The sequence below is a fragment of the Dermacentor variabilis genome, chromosome 11 (genome assembly GCF_050947875.1).
Source record: "Dermacentor variabilis isolate Ectoservices chromosome 11, ASM5094787v1, whole genome shotgun sequence".
In the NCBI taxonomy this organism is placed as follows: domain Eukaryota; kingdom Metazoa; phylum Arthropoda; class Arachnida; order Ixodida; family Ixodidae; genus Dermacentor; species Dermacentor variabilis.
The window spans coordinates 36,987,336-37,007,365 of NC_134578.1; the positions used below are offsets into that span (position 1 = coordinate 36,987,336).

Consider the following 20,030-nt stretch of genomic DNA (forward strand, 5'->3'; position numbering starts at 1 on the left):
TGCACTTGCAGGTTATGCAAATGCACACATCAGATGTGACAAGCACGTATACACAAGACAAGCCCTAAGCTTGTCTACTTTCGTTTCCTGTCTAAATGTTTTAAAACCTGCAACTGTACTTGCTACAGTATTTCTAGACTGTTGCCAACTTTAATATGATGCAGCAACTAGTACTTCATCATCCACATTTGCAAGTGGAGGAGGTAACTGGAAATCACATGACAGACTGCATAGTACATTTCTGTGTGCTGTCACATCAAGGTGCATGTCAGTGTGCCCAAGTGCACAAAACAACTTGTGTATTTACTCTTTCATATAGCAGTTTCAAACTGATTTACTGTTCTCACTGGTGTTGAGTGATTGCTAAAGCATTCCCTCATGACACCACATGCTCCAGCAAATGCACATTACACACTTATCACGCATGTGAACACCTAAGGTGCTGATAGCACAAGCACCAACAAAGACCTCATGAATGCATGTGTAGTTATATATAGTCGATTGGAGTCGAAAAAAAAAGTGAAGAAAAGATCTTCAAGCCTATGTAATCTTGAAGATGAGAGGTGCTTCTTATCAGATTGGAAACTAAGAGCTCACAACTTACATATTATAATCATGTACACCTGGAAGATTACTCAAAGTTCCAAATAAGGCTGGACAGGACTCTGCATGTTAACAAACCTAATATAAAACACCTTGTGTACCCCTTCTACAAGATTCCTAGGAAGAACATATTGCTTTATACCAGACACATCAGTGAAAGTGGCTTCTAGACTAGGTTACCTTAAAAAATAGTTGGGTTGATCCCTCTTTCATAGGAATCAGTCATAACATGAAAATGAAGCAACATTCCCTGAGAAACTGCGTTGCACGCACCGGAGCACTGTGCTAATCTGCCAGAAACCACAGGCGTTCACAAACTAAAAGCAAAGCCGAAGGGATTGTCCGTAAATCGCTCCATGAACTTGCGGTCTGCTACTGTGAAATGCACACCATTTGCAGGTCGGCAGCTTTCTTTCAGCTTCGCTTGGCATGAGGTGTCCTGTTGCCAAGCGGTTTTAGTGAAGGTAGGAGCATTTTGGTCTGGCTCGGAAGCGTCTTTTGCAGCTCGGTAACTGGCGACGCACTTAGCTTCACGAATACGTGAGGCACAGTTCATAGTGTGCGTCAGGTATGCATGTATGCATTGTGCTTCTCATGGGCATGTCTCTCATCTGTCCAACGGGGCCCGTTTCACGACATTTGCCTGCCGACGTCACTGCCTTTCAGCTGCGCTTAATGCAGCATTGTTATTTGGTGCCGTTGTAGGTGAAGCAGTAGGCGGCAACCAGGCATCATAGGCTATTCCGATGTGGAAGAGAATCCAAGTGGCAAAACTTCGCTGTTACCGCATACCACCAGCGCACACAGCTCAGAGAATGAAACAGAGACTGACAAAGTGGCATCATCTCATGGGGCGCTAGAAAAATAGCCTTCCCTTTTCCTGATGTTTGTACATGCGAGAATTCTCGGTAGAGCCCGACATAAAACACTTTCATGTTTAAAAGAGAATTAAAAGAAACGTGACCAAGTTTCTCAACTACAACAAAGAGAGGAGCAATTTATTGCGGACCAGCCTTCTACAATAACAGCAGAAAAAAGCATTGCAGGCACAATTAGCATCATCAGTGACTAAAGGCATGTAAATAAATAGCTTATTTTATCTTCGTCTGTTATGTACAGATGTACTCGCACATCTTTTTTTACGATTATGTCATGGCAACCCTGCATCAAAATATTACATTTAAAACAAAAAAGAGTAATTCATTTGGTAGTCACTGCTTGGCATTTGCTACAAATGATTCTCATAAAAGGCACTTTAGGGTAAAAGCTTAATTAGTATTCAATGTTAAATGCAAGATGCTTGGCAGTGTGAAGCCTCCAGGGGCACAGAACCACCAGTTGCCTCTGGCCAAAGACAGGTCACGTGTCTTTATACTTTGTGAACAGGTTGTACAGCACTCTCAAGGTGGACTTCAGGTCGGCATTTACCAAATCTGAAAATAAATAAGCAAAACATGAAGTACAGATGCGGCGACCACTCAATGCTCAGAGTAGCCAGCCAGAACTACCCCAAGGTTAGCATCCTAGTACCTTCTACAATGGGTGTTCTAGATAACTTACAACACATATAAAGAAAGTGATAGCTACTAGGTGGATGAAACTACCTGTTAGCAACTTCATAAAAAGCTTTTAGTATGTTTTGCATTCTTGTTAAGCAGGTAGTAATTATTGAAGCTTTTTCTGAAGGTTGCTAACATAAAGGTGGTTTAATGCACCCAGAAGACACTGCTTTTGAAAACACCAGGTGTATTTCTCTCAGTACCCCTTTGGGTGGCATTAGTGCAATGTACACCAAGAAAACAAAAACCAGTCAGAAATATTAAAGGGACACCAAAGGCAAATAATAAGTAGCCGTGGACTGTTTCCAGAAACTTCGCAACGCTTGCTTCGTGCCAAGAAAGGACTTAGTTTACGAGAAAATTGCATCTGAAGGGTCCGAATACCTTTTTCAAAATTCAAATCTCCCGCCACGCAACGGGGGAGTGGTCACGTTGCATATGTCATCACCACCCTTTGCTGCCATCGGTGAATCAAACGGCATCCAACAGACGGCGGCACCGAGCCAATACAGAGCCGTAGATTCGCTGCTGAAGCTGCTTTTTGGTCAAGTGGCGCATACTATTAGGCCATCACGCGACATAACATGGAAGTTGAATCCTCTACTACTTGCAGCTTGTGCGAGTTTCGCGAGCCAGCAAAACCAGCGCAGCACTATGCGATAATGAAACTGCTGAAGTGCGAAAGCGTGGGCGGCGCAGTTGGGCAAAAACGAAGCCTTTTGACCACCCGCGCCGTTGTCAAGGGCGATTTTAATTAGTTCTTTTTAAAAATGAAACAGAACTGGACAAGTAGCATTTTATTTCGTCTCATTATACAATGCAATGATGTCTTTTGCAACGAGCGGTTGAGTACTGGGGACAGAATTCAACTGAGGAGTGCTTTCGTCACTGGGCAAGTACTTGAATGTCCCGGGGGGAGTTTAATCATGTCCTGCATTTACCTCAGTTTCTCGATTATTAAGGCTCTGTTCACGATTATGTTGATGCCTTAGAGATTCTCAAGCGCTAATCCATCACTTTAGCTTGAATTTAATATTTGCCTTTAGTGTCCCTTTAAAGCTGTCACTATGGTGGCTGCTGGAAGATTCCGTTGCTTCGTCGATTCCTTATCAATATCTTTCTTTGGCAGCTATGACAAGACACTCACTCACAGAGTTAGTAATATAATCGATTTACGATGCCTGTCTTGGGTGTTTCGTCTCTACATCTTGACCTTACTAAGTGCTGTAACCTGTTTCACAATGCCAGCAGCCAACTAGCCGAGCTTTCAGCAACAGTATCAGTACGTTAAACAGTGTAATTTAAGCATGAAACAGCATTTGTGTTACAATTTGACTTCCTGTTTATGCCATCATCATCCCTAGCATTGTATAACCCCATTTTTGCATTTCCAAGATGGCACAGTGGCTCCTGAGAGTCACTGTAGTGGAGGGTTCCAGATTGATTTTGACTACCTGGGTATACTTAATGTGTACCAAAAGTGTTTTAACCCCTTCCCTGCCCCGCTAATATCATTAATCCTCACCAAAAATGGCTAAATTCTATTACTGCAAAATCCTTTATAAAAGCAATGTAGAAAATATTTTAACCATTTATTTATGCCAATCTCAACTGTTTATTGCAATCGCGAACCTTGACAGCAGTACAAGAAAAGTAATAAGTATCGTTGGCTAGAAATGGAAAATGGCAAGAAAACTGTTCTAGACAAGCTGAGCTCCTCCTTTCCCATTTATTCCAGAAGTATGCAGATGAACCCAGCTTGTCCGTGGCATGGAAATGGCTATAGCACAGCTTTCTTTGCCAACCCCTTCAGATTTGGTGCGACTGCTGTAGGGTTGGTTGATATCTCGGTGGCTACATTTGTGTGTGTGTGTGTGTGCGAGTGTGTGTGTATACAAAGGCTACATGTGTGTCAGATGTGAGCACCTGGAAATGGGTTCATATTGGATCTGTATGCAGACCAACAAAGCAGTGCCAGTAAGCACACCTCTGTTCTGTGTAATAAGGAAAAAAATATGCAGATCCAATGCACGTCTGCATCTACGTGAAGTGATGCTTGAGGGAAGTGGTAATTTAAACGTTTCACAACAAATGGCGACGTGTGTGGCCATTCTTGACTGATCGTGCAAGAATGTGCTACTGCAACACAAGAGGTACGCAATGTTCAAATGCACAAAGATATGCACACCTGCCACCAGCATTTGTTCCTCAGAAAGCGTCGTACACCACTTTTGCCTTTGTGACATCTCACTCTTAAAACGGTTGCACCCTCTGGGGTGTATAGTTGTCCCCCATCAACAATTGTCACCTGCCTTGCTTGCGTTTCCTTTCCTGAAAACTCGATGCTCGCTACTTTCCTGTCAAGAATGCCGTGTCACAGTGATAACGTGCAAGCCGCTCGTGACTGGGAAGTACTGGGCTCGCAGTGTTAAAGAAAGGAAATGCGGGCAAGACAGATTATGATTACTGTTGTGGGACATGATAAGCCACAAGGGGAGTAACTTTTTTTTTAAGAGCATTCACACTGCGCATCCACTTGATTTGGCATTAGCATTTCGGCATAGCTATGAGCGATGTAGTAGAAAAGCAGGAATATTCCATGAGATTAGAGCTGTGACCATTGTGTTGGATAAATATAAACATTGAATGAGGTTGCTCGCTGCATAAGATAAAAGTAAAGACAACTGTACACATCACCGTTACTTGTAGGATACAATACACATCACTAAACTGAAGCTTCGCTTCACATGTCTTCCAACACGAGCATTGGGTATGTTTATTTATTTCTTGCTTTTCTGCCCTCATCATCAAGATGTGGCCGCTATGGTCGGGTATCACACCCACGATCTCGTACTCAGCACCAGATTGCCACAGCTGCTCAGCCACCATTGTGGGTCAAGCCATTTTAAGGTTCTCACGTCACTTATGTGCAGATATTAATATCAAAATTAGCAACTAAGGATGAGAGTGAAATGCTTTTAGAACTTTCTTTTTGTCAGTGCATGCTAAAAACTTGCGTGAGACAACAAAATGCACTAAACAGAAAGGTCACAGTGACTTTTGACTAGCAAAGTGGTATTCAATTGCAAATGAAAAAAGAAACTGCAGTAACACTGACATTAGTGCAGAATTACTGATGAACTGGTAGGTGGTAACTACAGAAACTGCATTAACTTTTTTTTAAAAGTCAGTTTCCCTTGGCTTTCTAGAAGAATAAGCTTGATATTCAACCCTAGGCAATGTATAACATAAAATCGAATTACAATACAATATTTACTACACTAGAACACAGTGATGAGCGCTGGCAACTATCAGCAACAATGCTAAGGTGGTCTTGAACTAAAAAGACCGGCAGTTGGGGCCTGTATTTCGGAATTGTAGTTTGCGCTGGCATGCAAGACTAACCCTGCAATACACTTTTTTAGGCTGCATGCTCAAACTGAAAGGAAATTTGGCTTCTTGGTGTTTGTGCCATTATGCATTCTGTCTTTGTAACAACTGTACAAAAGTACCCAAACTGAAGATGTGTAGAAGCACTGAGTACTTCACACTGCTGAAAGAAATGCACAGGCCTCAGGAGTTTATTAGAAGCAACACCAACTACTATAATGTAGTCAAACATGGGATGTCTAGCAATAGGTAAGCAGAGTTTGACATTAGCTATTGTCACCATAAGGAGAGTCACACTCGGAATTGTGGAGTTTCCATCCCAGAATTGGAATGATTCCAAAATACCAGTTTTCAGTAAGTTTTGAATTGAATAGGAAAGGAACCATGACCATTTAACTGTATGTACATGGACAGAATGGGAATAGAACTGAATTGTGCTTATTTTAGTCGGCATGAAATGAGAACGGACTGGCTTGTTTTCATTAATGCTCATTTGCTTTGGCCCAGGAAGCACTATGTGCATGCATAGGCATGCAGCTAAGGACTGACATTGCTGTCATGCTGTCTAGAACAGGAAAACTCCATGTTACCAAGGTTCTTACTCTGTGGCCTCTTGCCAGCATTAAGAAAAATAGAATGTCAATTGACTTCCACTTTAAAATCAATAGAATTAAAGGAATGAAATCGACAACACCAGTCCACAACCCTGGTCAAAGTGTGACAGCTGTCTTGTTGAGTGACAGCAATATTTGTTATCTATTAAAAAGGACAAAGCCCCCCAGCAGTGAATCTTATGTTTGCTTCAACATTTCAGGAAGACAGGCACAAGACTAACCTTCTGGTCTTGCCTTAGGTTTTGGCAGACCGGCATCCGTCATAAGAGTAAATGAAAAGGACACATTGTGGACCTTCTGGTCAAATGTTGAAGGTGTTGGAAAAAATGAATAGAGGGGTACGAAGTAGCCTTCGACCAGGCCCATGAGGAGAACCAGGTAGATGCCATCCTGAAACTAACAACAAAAAAAGACAACCTTGTAAGCTTCTACACAAAAGTTATAATGCGGTAATGTTTTCTAGCAGGAAACAAATAGCAGAGAACTGCAGACAACTAGCGTATGGGTACGCTAAAGGGAACACATATTAGCAGAGCATAAACGAATTTCTGTCTGTGTGAGGTCTGGAAATAACCACTTTGTGAAACGCAGGTGCAAAAGATGGCACTGGGTCTTCTCTACGTACTGGAATAGTGCGCTGACAGCACTTCTGCATGCATCAGCAGTCGCACCACCTGCCAAATGTTCGCCAGCTGCCTGCCTGTTCCCATTATCAATGGAACTACCTGTAGTTTTATAACCTATGTTAGTAATGTCCATGATTGGGCTAGTTGTTATGCATCATTCAATATGTAATAGCATGACTTGTAACAAGAACTTAAACTGACACCTACTGGGTACATAGGTTTACAGGAGTACAAGCGTGCAGTATAGGTGAGCAAGTGATTATTTTCATTGGCATCTGAAACTGCTATGCACTTCTTGCTTATTCCTTTGTTCTTTAATCTCAATGTGGATGTATATATTTCTTGCTTGTAATAAAGTCTCAGTTGAAAGCCAGCACTTGTATTTGTTTGCTCCTCAGTTTATGCCCTTGTCTGAAGCCCCATCATTACATTCTGAATCAGACTTTTGCTATACTTAACGGAACCTAAAATTATCTGCAGTTGAATATAACATAGTATGAATAAAAAAAAGCTTCCCCTAAACACAGAAACATTGACCTTTTATGCCAGTACATGGCTTATCTACATGCCTACCATGCTGTGGTTTATGATATCATGAACATGCCACAGCAGACTGACATTCCCAGAATTCCAGAGGCATTCCCACTGGCTACCACTTGTGTTCAATGGTCCTGCAACAAGCTCAATCTTCTGCCACTGCAGTGGCAGCATAAAGTGCCCACTAAGCCATAGTGAAATGTCTTAATTTAGAGAAAGACACTCATACTCAGTAGCAGCCTATCACTGTTCAAAGGGGGGGGGTGCAATGTTACTTTGGCCAAGAGTAAATGTGCACACCAAGCGAAAATGCTGCCATATACACAGTCCCCCTCATGCCAACTGTTTTGTGCAACATGACCACTTCCATATATGCCAACGAAAAGATTAAAAGGGCACTTTCTATAGGTGCGCACGCTTCGCTGTGCACTGAAGAAAATCTGTGTGCACCGAATTGTAACAATGGCAGCACAGAAGCTTTTCCTGCTTTGACTGCGTCAGCAAAATCGCAACAAACAATGACTGCATTCTCACACGAACCTGTGTGTCCAAGTCCGAGACCTCGAGGTTGATCTTGTTAAGGTGCTTGTTTACGAAGCTCATGAGTGACTGAAAGAGCAAATGGAAACATGTGCACATGAAACATTACAGAAATAAAGGCAGAACAAGAAGCTGCATATGTAGAAAACTAACCTTTTTCACAACTTGTAGTTTGTCCGGGGCATGGTCGAACAATGTATCAAAGGCATCTCGTTCTGCATAAAAACAGCAAACTGTGTAAGCTCTTGGCATGGAATGCGGTTGCTTGTACAGCAATGAGGCATGGCATATTAAAGGAATCTAAAAGGAATCAATCAATTAGCCAACCAATGTTCATTAAACACATTTAGTTACAAAGAAAATTATATATAGAGACAAGACCCCAGAACTCCTCTTCCTCACGGAGTTGTATGAAGGGTCCGTAGATTAACAAAGTATATGTTAAGACATTGCTATAAAGACCATACAAAGCAGGTACTTAAGTAAAACAGTCATTAAAGATAGAACATATTAGGTAGTACGAGTAAAAGAAGACAGCAAACAAACAATAACAAATGACACTCTAACACTCTTGTAAGTTGACTACAAGGCACATGAAGCAATCAGGAAATGATCACGCGAAGTAGGTACACAAGAAAAACAGTAATTTACAACAGAACATAATAAAAAGTATGTGTCATGAAAAACAGCAAAGAAGCAAAGCTTTAACTTTAGAAAGTTGCAAAAGGTTATGTAAAGCAATCAGAAAAACTCGAATCAGTAGTGAGTTGCAGCTAGAAACACACATGGTTGCAAATGTTTTGAGCATTACTGGGATTCAAGTTCAAGTGTACGAAGAATTTGAACATGTAAAACGATGCTATTGATCTGACACCGTGCGGTAGTTTGTCCCAAGTTTGGCTGCAGCAAATGAAATCAAAAAGAACCCATAATTTGTTTGAATGGCCGGTGCTACTAGAGAGTTCGCTGAAGTTGATAATGTTCGATACGGAGCTAGAGGACTGGTGAACATTACTGAAGAACAATTAACTACAAGATGATATTTGCAGGTTAGAACGAAGATGTAAAAGTCAATGCCTGACTTGGCAGACTGAATGCCTAATAGCGAATATGCAAATGATGATGAATCACATCTAAAAAGAAAGCATTGCATGCTGTGCAGAACACTGTGCCATTTGTAGTTGATGTAATGTTATACGTTAGGCTAGTCCATAAACTATGATTGTGCAAGTGATATGAATGTGAATGAAACAGTGATATAATAATAAGAGTGCTTTTAATGAAAGCAGATGCCTCAGCTTATAAAGAATTTTTTTGTACATTTTTAGCGTAATTTCGTGCATATGCACATAGCATGACAGCTGTGAGTCAAGGTAGATACCAAGAAATTTAGTCTGTTATTATTTGCAGCACGTTATGATTAAATAAAACACAGTTAGTATTAAGTAATCTCATGTTTTTAGAAATACAAACTTCAACTAGAAAGCTAGGAATACACTGCAAATTTGTAGTATATTTGCATTACTTAAGCTAGCAAAACTTGAGTTGAGTCTCAGGTCTTGTAGCTACACACATTTCAGTTGAAAAAAAAAAACCAGAAAACACACAATAGTTCTAAACACAAAAGCAAGGAAGATGGTTAAAACAAATGAAACTCCCCCTTCCTGCCTAACACTTATGAAAATCTGATGCCCAAATGCAAATTTTAAGTTATGCATTGCACTGTTGAACACTTTGTTACTTGCAATAGCTCTTCCTTGCACCCCATTCTGGCAGTACCAGTGCATACTGTAGCATGATTTACACATGCTTTCCTTTGGCAGGGGGCATGCAGGCAGTTCTCATTTCGTTTGCTCAATTGTTACTTCGCACATTGTTGGCGCCATTCTAGTTCAAATCACGACTTGCCTAAAGTGTGCTTTGCAAACAAATGCATCGCTGAATCTTAAAGTTTTTGTGAATTTACAGGTGTGCTGTTCTCTATTGTGATGGCTGAAATGGAGTGGTCTGATGATTACTTTGTGGATACAAGTCGGGTAATTGCCAGTGTCGTGGAGAAGTCTCTCATGTGATTCGCATCACTGATGCTTGCAGTGCTGTGGACAGCTGGTAAGAATGTTCAGCATTCTTACCAACATTCTTGCTAACGTTCTACATTGCTGACATTCAGCAACGTTCTTGCTAACAGTGTTCTACTATTAGCAAGAACACATAAGCATGGCTCCTACTCCATGCCATGGAAGCTTTAAGTGCCAACTTAAGCAGTCCTGCAACTCCAATGCAGTGCGAAGGGATGGTATGTAAAACTAACAGCATCTGCACCATGTTATCTGCTACCAAGTGCAGGAAGTACTGTAAGAAGAGTAGTGCTTTGAGGTATAGAGTGAAGTGACATTTGCTCAGTCCTTTCTGGTGGCTAGATGTCATAATACCTCTGGAAAGTGACAGCAAATTGCTATTACACCCAAACAAATATGCCAAGCTTCTACTGCTATTGTGGAACCCATGCCTCTGAAACTGACACCATGGCACAGACGCTGACTATTCTGCTGTTCATGTTTATGCAATGCCCACAGTCTGCTCCAGGTGGTCCCCACAGCTGACAGCACAAGCCATGCACTTGAGTGTTTATGTGGACAGAGGACTGCACTGCAATGCTAACTGCGCAACTTGGCTTTCAGCACAGGCAGATGCATTTTGTGCTTGTCGTCTCAAATGGCTTGAACTGACTGCAGTCTGCATGCCCATGTGCTTTTCATGCCAGTTTCATATCCATGCCAAACATTTTTTGAACAGCCATTAGCCATACAAGACATCACAGCCATTATGTGGCTAAAAATGTTTGCACCAAGGCCTCTAATAGTACTTGTTTAAGTGTATCTGAATGCTTGTAGAGTGGGACTGCATTGAAGTTTGTCAGAGGCACTCCTATCCATTACTCCACTATTTTCACCACTTTTCTGTCCTCCTTGAGTTTGAATTTAGTGAGTTTCCACTGTATTTGGTTAGTCTACAACGTTAAATTACATATTGGAATGTTAAATTGGTTATTGTCATGATGAGCGGAGGCTTTGTATAAAGTAGTAGAAAAAACACAATACACCAATGATTGTTTTTACTGACGCCTTTGTATTTTTGCAGCAATAATGAGCAGCATCACAAATACAGTCTATGCTTATTACAACAGACCTGCGTACAACAGACTTTCGGATATAACAGACCATATTTCTATTTTAGTTTGCTCTATCTATTTTATTAATGCAACAAAATTCACTTTAAATGAACCGCGCTACCATGGACTACGGGCTAAGCACACGAAATCTGTGGCAATTTTGTCAAAATTGGGTGTATAAAATGGACTTTTGCTGTGTCGACATGGGCTGGCAACTGACTTGCGAGGGTCAGCCGATGATCCCGGCTCAATATCTTGCGTGCGAGGGAAGGAGGACAGCGCGGTGGAAGCGTACCCTCTTTTGCATACGAGACACGGAGGTGAGGCGAGGGGAAGAAAGGGGGGTTCTACTCCATCGGCTGCTGTAAACAGTGTGGTTGCATGGGTGCCATATCTTGAAAGCGATCTGTGATGTGGACAAAGTGCCTGCGCGGGCCTAATCTTCAAAGTGATCTGCGATGTGGACAAAGTGCGCTCAGTGCCGGTAGCTTCGTATGTGCTGTGCGTTCAACGTTTAGTTCGTGTTGAAGCAAGACCGCGCAAAGGTCAACTCACTCGCTGCTGCTACCGCACTTATCTTGCTTAATTTGCTATCGCAATCGATGCTTCGCCTTTCGGGCGAAACTGCGACTTTTTTGTTTTTTTACTTTGGACGTTTATCACTCACTCCTTGCAATGCAATAAAGTTGTTAGACATCGCAACAAAAGTTTCGGGAATAAGGAGTCTCGAATATTACGGACTTCGGATAAAATGGACATTTTTTTTCCAGATTATCAGGGTCCGTTGTTATGAGAGTCCACTGTGCTACTAACTGCACTTGCTTAGGACTATGAAACATTATATCAGTGAAGAAAGACTGCTTTGTATATGAAAATAAATTTATGCCCCTAATAATCTTATGCTGCCAATGAAGAGAATAATCTACACTCCACTGATTTAATGTTTCAATTTAGGGTCCATTTAACTTCTAAAAACACTTCAGCAAATGTCAGATTCCACTTGCTATATTTATAATTCACAGTACCAACCACAAAACAGTGTCATAATCATGAGCATATTGCAACATAAAGTATAAAACTGGTTGAAATACATTTAAAAAACTGTTATCCCTTGACAACAGTATCAATAAATGGGTGCACTTACAACACTGTTTACTCCTTAATGACAAAACCACAAATGTGGAAATGCTGGTCGCCACTTACCAACTCTCATGCCAAGGTCACTGAAATAAAGAATAAAATGCTGTAAGTATAAGCGAATGGCACAAGGATTCTAGCAGTCTACAAATGAAAGGAGAACAGGATATTATAAAATACAACACTAGTTGTAACTCAAGTGTGAGATTTCAAATAGTACTTATATTGTTGCAAAGGTTAATTTAGATCCAAATTAAGTGAATAAGCCAAAACCAAGGAATATAAGCCAACATAGTGAAATAGGAAATGAAAGAATGCACTCTGGTAAGTCCCAAGTTGTTCATGTTTAATCTGTCCATGGTAGTACACTATGATGCCTCTGTACACAATTACAAGGTTGCTCATTAACTTTTCAAATTGAACATTGTGTTCTTCCATTTGGCAAGATTTATGACTAGCAACATAATATATGGAGCTGTCACTATTATAAAAACATCACAAAAATCCCTAAGCTATAGGGCAAAGGTTAAATGATCATGGCAAATACTATGAGGAGCTTCTTTGCATGTTTACCACATTCTTCTGATAAGGCAACGGTTGCATGTTATTGTCCCATTTGCCGAGATTCACAAGGTTTTGCAAAATTCAAACAATAATCTACGTTGCTAGGACTTCAGATCAATCTGAGCTCACGGAAGAATAAAAGCAAGGTCCTAGATACAATTTAGGGCACAGAACGCAATCTCTGAGAGGCCCAAAAAACACCGCAACTTACTGCACATATACACAAAATGTGAGCTGCATTTCTGGGCTTTCCCTTCATCTGATTAAGCTCAATGTTTAAGAATATCAACAGACTTCAGGTGTTATACCTCTGGCTTTTCTAAGCAACTCAACTTTGTACAAAACTGCAATCTGATGTAAAGTCTCCCAAGGGTATGAAACAGTGTTGTAAACAACAAAAATGGCATGGCAGAGACAGATCACAATAGCAGTAGCATAATGATGACACTCTGTTTAGTGATATACAAGACTGCAAAAAAGCTGTTCTTGCAGAGGAACAACGAAAATGAGTGCTGTGCTGAAAATTACTGGTGCACTTCACACTAGCTATGCTGAAAGAGCGTACTGAAGAAGGACCACATTAAAGCCTTTGCTCTCTGCTTTAAGGCAAAAATGCTCGCACAATAGGTGCTTCTACATATCCTCAACGAGACACTTCTATGTATCCTCAACGAGGCAACATAGTACACAACGTTTCCTTTGTCTACAACAGTTTTGCGTACTGTGGCCTCCAAAATACAAACACAGATGGTGCTGCTTTCAAGAGTTTGCACCATGCACAAAACCCTGCACAAGCTGAGCTCATAACTGCTGTCACAGTAAAGGTGCACTAATCCAAGCTCATGCCATTAGGGAATGTAGCAGCACATATGAAACGGAGGGTGCCTCACATAATGAATTAGCAGTCATTCCTTAAACTTCCTTACAATTTGCCTCAGCCACCACAAGCCCTAGGTAAAAAGATGGCTGTTCCCCTTTTTGTCCCAATTGCTATATCTGGAATCACATGATTTAAACCTTTCAATCCTAAATTACCAGTGCACAATGGGAAAAATGTTAATTTGTTCAATATGAAGTTGTTCGGCGTCAAACATGAAAAGTATCATGCAGGCCTCGCACACTTCGGTAGACAAAATTTTATTGCATCATTCTAATTGGAATAGCATTACTTTCATCTGTTTTCACAAAATCCAAGCGTTTTTGCCAAGATACTTTTTGCGGGTCTGTTTCTTTCAGGCTCAATAGAGATACACACTTGCAAAAAGGAGTGATTTCGAAAGTGCTTTCTCAGCCGGTATTCAGGAGGTGGTGTATGCATGTACTGAGGCCTTCAATGTTTTCACAACATTAATTGGAAGCTTAGTACCTAATCCAGCAACTAAATGCTGGATACCAGCTATGGTACTTCTGTTTAAGATTTGGCTACTGCCTTTCTGTAGGCAATGGAACCTTTTAGTTCAAGTGACTCAATTTGTAATTCCATGATTTAACTAAGTTTAACTAAGGATTTGACTAAGTAAGCACACAGCTAAATTTTTAATATAAGAATACTATAATTGCAAAATGCAAAAAAAGCTAATTAATAAATGTTTGTCAATTACCATACTTTCTGGCGCAAAAGGTGTGTCTATATACAGAAATGGTGCGACTTATATATGCTTAATATGTGATCAGGGACTCTGTAGGCACTAGACTGCTTCAGCTGAAGCAGTGAGGAGTTAATTTGGAGGTAACTAGGAGAGGCCTTTGGATCATAATGGCAAATGAAGATGACATTGATGATCCCGCAGCTCTTGTACTTACTCATATGTTGACGTCAGCTCTTCCTGAACAGTCCTAGGGTGCAGGATTCCATTGCGTTTCTGCAATCAATCAAATGCATAGCGAAAACAAAGCGTAAAGATATGTGATAAAGAAATGCAGAGAGAGGATGACCATCTCTAGATGTGAATTTGCGGTTTCATTATGTGTTTGGACGATAAAAATTGGTTTGTTGATTACAAAGTAAATAAATGGCAGTCAGCACCCATGTATGTTGTTTGTATCTTTATGTGTCCTGTATATTTGCACTGCAGAAACGCAGTTTTTAACAACAATGTACCAACTAGCCTGCGAACATTCTTTTGGAGCAGCAATAAAAGCTGGCCTGCTTGCTACAAGGAAAGTTACTCCAACACAAACAGCACCAGAGTGAAAAAATTCATTATAAAATACTATAATGGATTTCCTGACAATTGTGAGCAATACAACAGCAATAAAAACAAATTTGTGTTTGTTATGATGTATCAGGCAAATTGTATTCAGTAATCTTGGAAACGTATAAACATAAGCCTTAAAGGTAAACTAAAGAGTAGAGGTAGGCAAATACAAATTTTTTAAAGTACAAATAGAATACAAATAGTAAGTATTGAATATCGAATAGAATGTTGAATAGTCAAATGCGTACACATGCATTTACAGCAGTAATATTTATTATTAGGTACCATGCCTTTGGTGACTTACAATAAAAACAGCTATCAGTGACAAGCTTTCAACGCAAGATCACTAACTGTAACTAAAAAACTGAATGAATAGTCTCTCAGCCACTTTAGAGCCAGGCTGCAAACAAGCTTTTTAAGAAAGGCTGCTATATGATAACGTTTTCAAAAATGCTAAAAATGTGGTTGAAAAAATAGAAGTGGTGTAAAAAGCAAAAAAAAACCTACTAAACGACTTGTGTGCTGTATGCACACGTAGAACATCCATTGCAAGCAAACATCATAGGTTGTAGTATAATAGATAGAAACTGCTACCTGACAAAACTGACAAAACACTAAATGACAGACTCCGAGCAAATATCACAGGTTACCGTGTAGGCACTCCCCACAAAATTGGAAACAAACCTTGCAGTGCTCATTTTGGTTTCAGCATCGCTTCGAAAAATTGTGTTTTTCTTCATTTCTGATCATTTGCGATACTTTGTTTAGCAGACGGAAAACAGTAACCAGATTTTAACGTTTGGCTGTTGCAAGAATTTGGTTAGGTTGAAATTTTTTAAAATAGCGAACAGTTCCTTTTCGAATACGAATAGCTACTGCGTAGTATTTGATTTGCATTCAAAAGCTTGAATATTTGCTCATCAATAATGATGACAATAACAGCTCTGATATTTTGACCAGGTCAACCCTGCCATAAGCAGGGGGCCATGTAAGAACTAGACGACACACACAAGCTAAAGGTGATGATCAACAAACTTTGACGTTCACCCACCAGCTAACTGTGACATCACAGATTTTGGAAGCATCAACACAGCGCTAGTTTGTTGCTTATGAATCAAAGAAGGTTATGCTCCATTAAAAACTACACATGAACACCTGGGAAATGTTTTCTGACTTTTCCTATAAAAAGAAGAATTCAACAGATTTCAGTGATCCCGCTGGCTCTGAATCCCTTTACAGTGACAGCATGAGGCTCTCCCAATGAATGCTGCCATCTCAAGAACTTCTTTGAGATGCACAAGATATCATCATCATCATAAAAACTTTAATGTAAGACTGAGGAGTTTGGAGCACGCAAGCTCCCGGGCCCCCGCACGACCCCGCTGCACTCAAGCGTTTATGTTGCTTCGCTCCATAACACTGGCAGCCCGATCACTAGCCATGGACAGACTTTGTCCGCTAAAGCCCTGGCCACTGTCGCCTCTGAAAAACATGCGCACAGATGCCGACACTACCTGAAAGCTGTGTCGTGCATAAACACCCACGCAAATTACCGGGTAGGAAGGTGGTGTGATAGGTAAGAGTGAAATGGTGATGGCAGACAAAATTTCATTTTTGCACACGCCCAACATTCGCAATGTAAGAGCCGTGCCAAACACCAAAGTGTGCAAAGAAAAATAAAGGCGAGTGGTAAGAGAAGCACAAACATGGGCATTCATTACCAACTGAATTTTAGTCAGTGCTTGCATTTGAACTTCTTTCCTCTAATCACACACATATTTTCTTCACACACTTTGGTTCTTTTCATTGCTTTTACACTGTGAACTTCGACCAAACTGGCTAGTGTGATTCCATGCCATATGGTGACGTTGAGCAGGTGTCCTGATGGCCACAGCACTGTCAATGAAAGGACTGACAGAACGACACAATAAAACACATTCTCAGCCCTTTGTCTCTGTCACCGTACACACACACACAAAAAGAAGTTTAGTGGCGTGAAAATATCGTTATATACACTGCATAAGAATCAAATGGGCAAGTTGGCATAATGGAAAGATCAAATGCATGTGGCTGTGATCCAGACTTTCAAGACGCGACCATCATCAAAACGGCAAGTTGGGCCAGGCGACCATCATGGCTAGGCACCTAATCAGACATTGCACAAAATTACTGAGGCCTTTCACATCAAAAGAAAAGGCACTACACGTGTTAGCCAGGCAGCAGTACAACTTTGTTATAAAGAGTTTATATTCCTAACAACCACTTGCCAAGTTACTTTAATAGTTTCTATTCATTGTTATGACACTGCTACCACGTGACCTTTTTTTGCTATACCTATCCTGATTGTATATGTTTGTATTTCTTTACAAAAGACTAGCAGTGAATAAGTGCTCATGCCATCATCCTCTCTTAGTAACCCTGTCTTGTTAGCAGTCCTTTTTTCCGTCATGAAATTCACATCAGTGTGCTGTGGCTTGGATACAATGTTTGTAAGGAAATTCATCCTTAAAATTAAAATTTGAAGTTAAATGTGTAGAGACTGCACAATGGGGTTGTGATGGAAACTGCAGTGAAAGGCTTGGGATTACCTCTCACTAACTGGAATTCTTTAATGTGCACTTAAACCAACACACACCAGCAATTATGCATTCCACCACTCCTGAAACGCGGCCACTGCGTTCACTCACTCTCTCCACATATAATCAATCTTTTCTAGCAAAGGAAATGCATGTAGAGTCTACATAGACAAAGGTACACTGCGTTTATGCAACTGCTCAAGCTGATTTAATGCTTTCTGTTAGCGTGCCTTGAGATGAGAGATTATTTTTTTAAAATGTGCTCAAATATTCCCATTCCTACCTGAACAACAACAACATTCACGACCACGTTTTCTGGAAGCCTGACTGGTGCTCGGAAGTGCCGAGCCAGGGCGACCAACAGGTGAATGATGGACACCACATTCTTTTGGTGGATGCCTGAGAACAACAGAGATGAGCTTTAGTAAGTGGTGATTTACTGAAACATGTATAAGCTCCAAGAAAGAATAAAAAGAAAAACCTATGTACTTCTGGCACTAAAGTTGTACTCTAATAAAGCCGAGAAAGAAAGCAAACAGCTTACAGAGCAGCAATTTACAAAAACAGCAAACCTAGCCTTGAAAATCACAATCATGTCTTTGCTCCAACCTTTTCCCCCAACTCTGCCAAATAGGCTATGCTACCACTTAAGTCTTTTGGTCAAGTTAAGTAGAATGGGTAGTACATATACTGAAGTAATCTTGGCCAAACTGCACGGTCACTAATGGTATAATTTTCTTCATCAGTCTTTCAGTCTTTAAAAAGCACCATAGCAGATGAAATATGCCTCTGGTGGTTATCAGATACGATTTAGGCTACACCATGTCACCTCCAAGATTTTTCAGCACTCTGTGGGCATTTGCAGGCAACGCATAATCTCGGAGGTCAAGCTGAGGACTCCTGTGTTCAGAGTCATGTGTCACCTTTGAGCAAGCAGTAATGGCAACATTCCTTTCTAAAATTTAAGGTTAACAGGGTCATTATCAAATAGTCATTATGATCATCAGCCTGTTTTATGTCCACTGCTGTATGAACGCCTTTCCCAGTGATCTCCAATTACCCGAAAATTTGCCTGCAAATTTTGTTATTTTATCACACTGGCTAATTCTCTGCCGTTCTTGTCTGCATTTCTCTCCTCATGGCAGCCATACTGTAATTACTATAATAGGCCACCAGTTATACAACCTACATGTTCATGGCCTGCCCATCTCCATTTTTTCCCTCATAACCCTTTTAGCTGTTGCAGGAGCATTGCCAACCTTCGAGACCAGTTTACCAATATCCTGAATTTAAAAAATTCTCTAGATTTCCCATGAATCCTGCCAAATGCAGTTCAGTTTGTTTATTTGATTTCGGGTAATATAAATTTTGTTTCTTTTGTGCAAACAGACTGCAAACGTTATAGTTTCAATTTAGTTCTAAGTTCATTTGAAAACAATCAATTAATGAAGTCACTAGAACCCGGCTGAAATGATGTCCCAGTGAAAGTTTCTATGCTAACAACATAACCTCCTGCATTAAGTCATATTTGCAGAACACATTAGCATGCATATACTTTGTTGTCATATTCAGAAATTCTGGACATTGTCCTTGAGGCCATCTGTTGAACATCACTGCAATTTGAAATAATATTTCAACAGGCCATCCAGATTTCAACAACTTTCAGTTAGCAATGTCGAGAAGGTATGCCCTTTTAATACAATGTGTAATGACAGCACTTATTCATAACCTTCCTGCTGCATTATAGCAGTCTTAAAGGGACCTTGAAATTATCTTGATGATGTTGTACAAGTGTACTGAATCGTTAGGCTAGGTCCTTCCGACCACTGGGTGACACATTTAATCACTCCACATAATTTTTTATAAGGTGTTAAAAAATGTGCATCACTACCAATCCCAGTAGCTCTGCTTCCCTGAGCTTGAGTTTTCAGCCAACCCATCCCAATTGGTGTGCTTGGCCCAACTGGCATCAATTGGGTGAGGCTGGCTACCCCAGGTCCCATCTTCAATATTTTTCTTACATTATGCAAACAAATTCTGTTCATTATAGTTGGAATGTTGGTTAATTTGTTTCTATAAAAAATTTTAGGGGATGAGAATACATAAGGACAGCTTATCCCTACATGCAAGCACTTAAGGCACACAGCAAGTGTCGTCTGCGTGTGTTACAATGTTCTCCATGTTCACTCGAGCTGCATGGTCAGTGTTGGTCTCGAGCTTTCTTTTCACGAGCAACATGGATCGCCCTTTTATGCTGTGAGCTGCAATTATATCGAACGGGAACATGTCAAGCTGCGACATCGTGTCCCTGTGCAAGGCAACATGCGAGCGGAGTGGCTGCAGCACATCAGGCTGTCAGCACCCAATCGGCACCAGCATCTACGCGCTTGCAGCTGACACTTCATGATGAAGGATTATTGCCACAATAGACCTTAGTGTGTCCAGTATTCGGGTAAATGCAAGGGCAAGTGAACTAGGTGTTTTACGGGATGAGCGGAGGTCCAAACGTGAACC

General features: G+C 40.7%; 1 protein-coding gene across 1 annotated transcript in view; it reads right to left on the reverse strand.

Annotated features, from left to right (window-relative positions):
- Window positions 1–1,571: 1,571 nt before the first annotated feature.
- LOC142564327 (alpha-parvin-like) overlaps window positions 1,572–20,030 on the reverse strand; it is a 35,984-nt gene continuing 17,525 nt past the window's right edge. The window contains exons 8-14 of the mRNA XM_075675295.1: window positions 17,800–17,915; window positions 14,546–14,604; window positions 12,245–12,264; window positions 8,023–8,084; window positions 7,870–7,938; window positions 6,388–6,562; window positions 1,572–2,036 (exon numbers count right to left, since the gene is read on the reverse strand). Of these exons, the coding sequence (XP_075531410.1) occupies window positions 1,963–2,036; window positions 6,388–6,562; window positions 7,870–7,938; window positions 8,023–8,084; window positions 12,245–12,264; window positions 14,546–14,604; window positions 17,800–17,915 (575 nt within the window). The 3' untranslated portion in view covers window positions 1,572–1,962. The remainder of the gene's footprint in view (window positions 2,037–6,387; window positions 6,563–7,869; window positions 7,939–8,022; window positions 8,085–12,244; window positions 12,265–14,545; window positions 14,605–17,799; window positions 17,916–20,030) is intronic.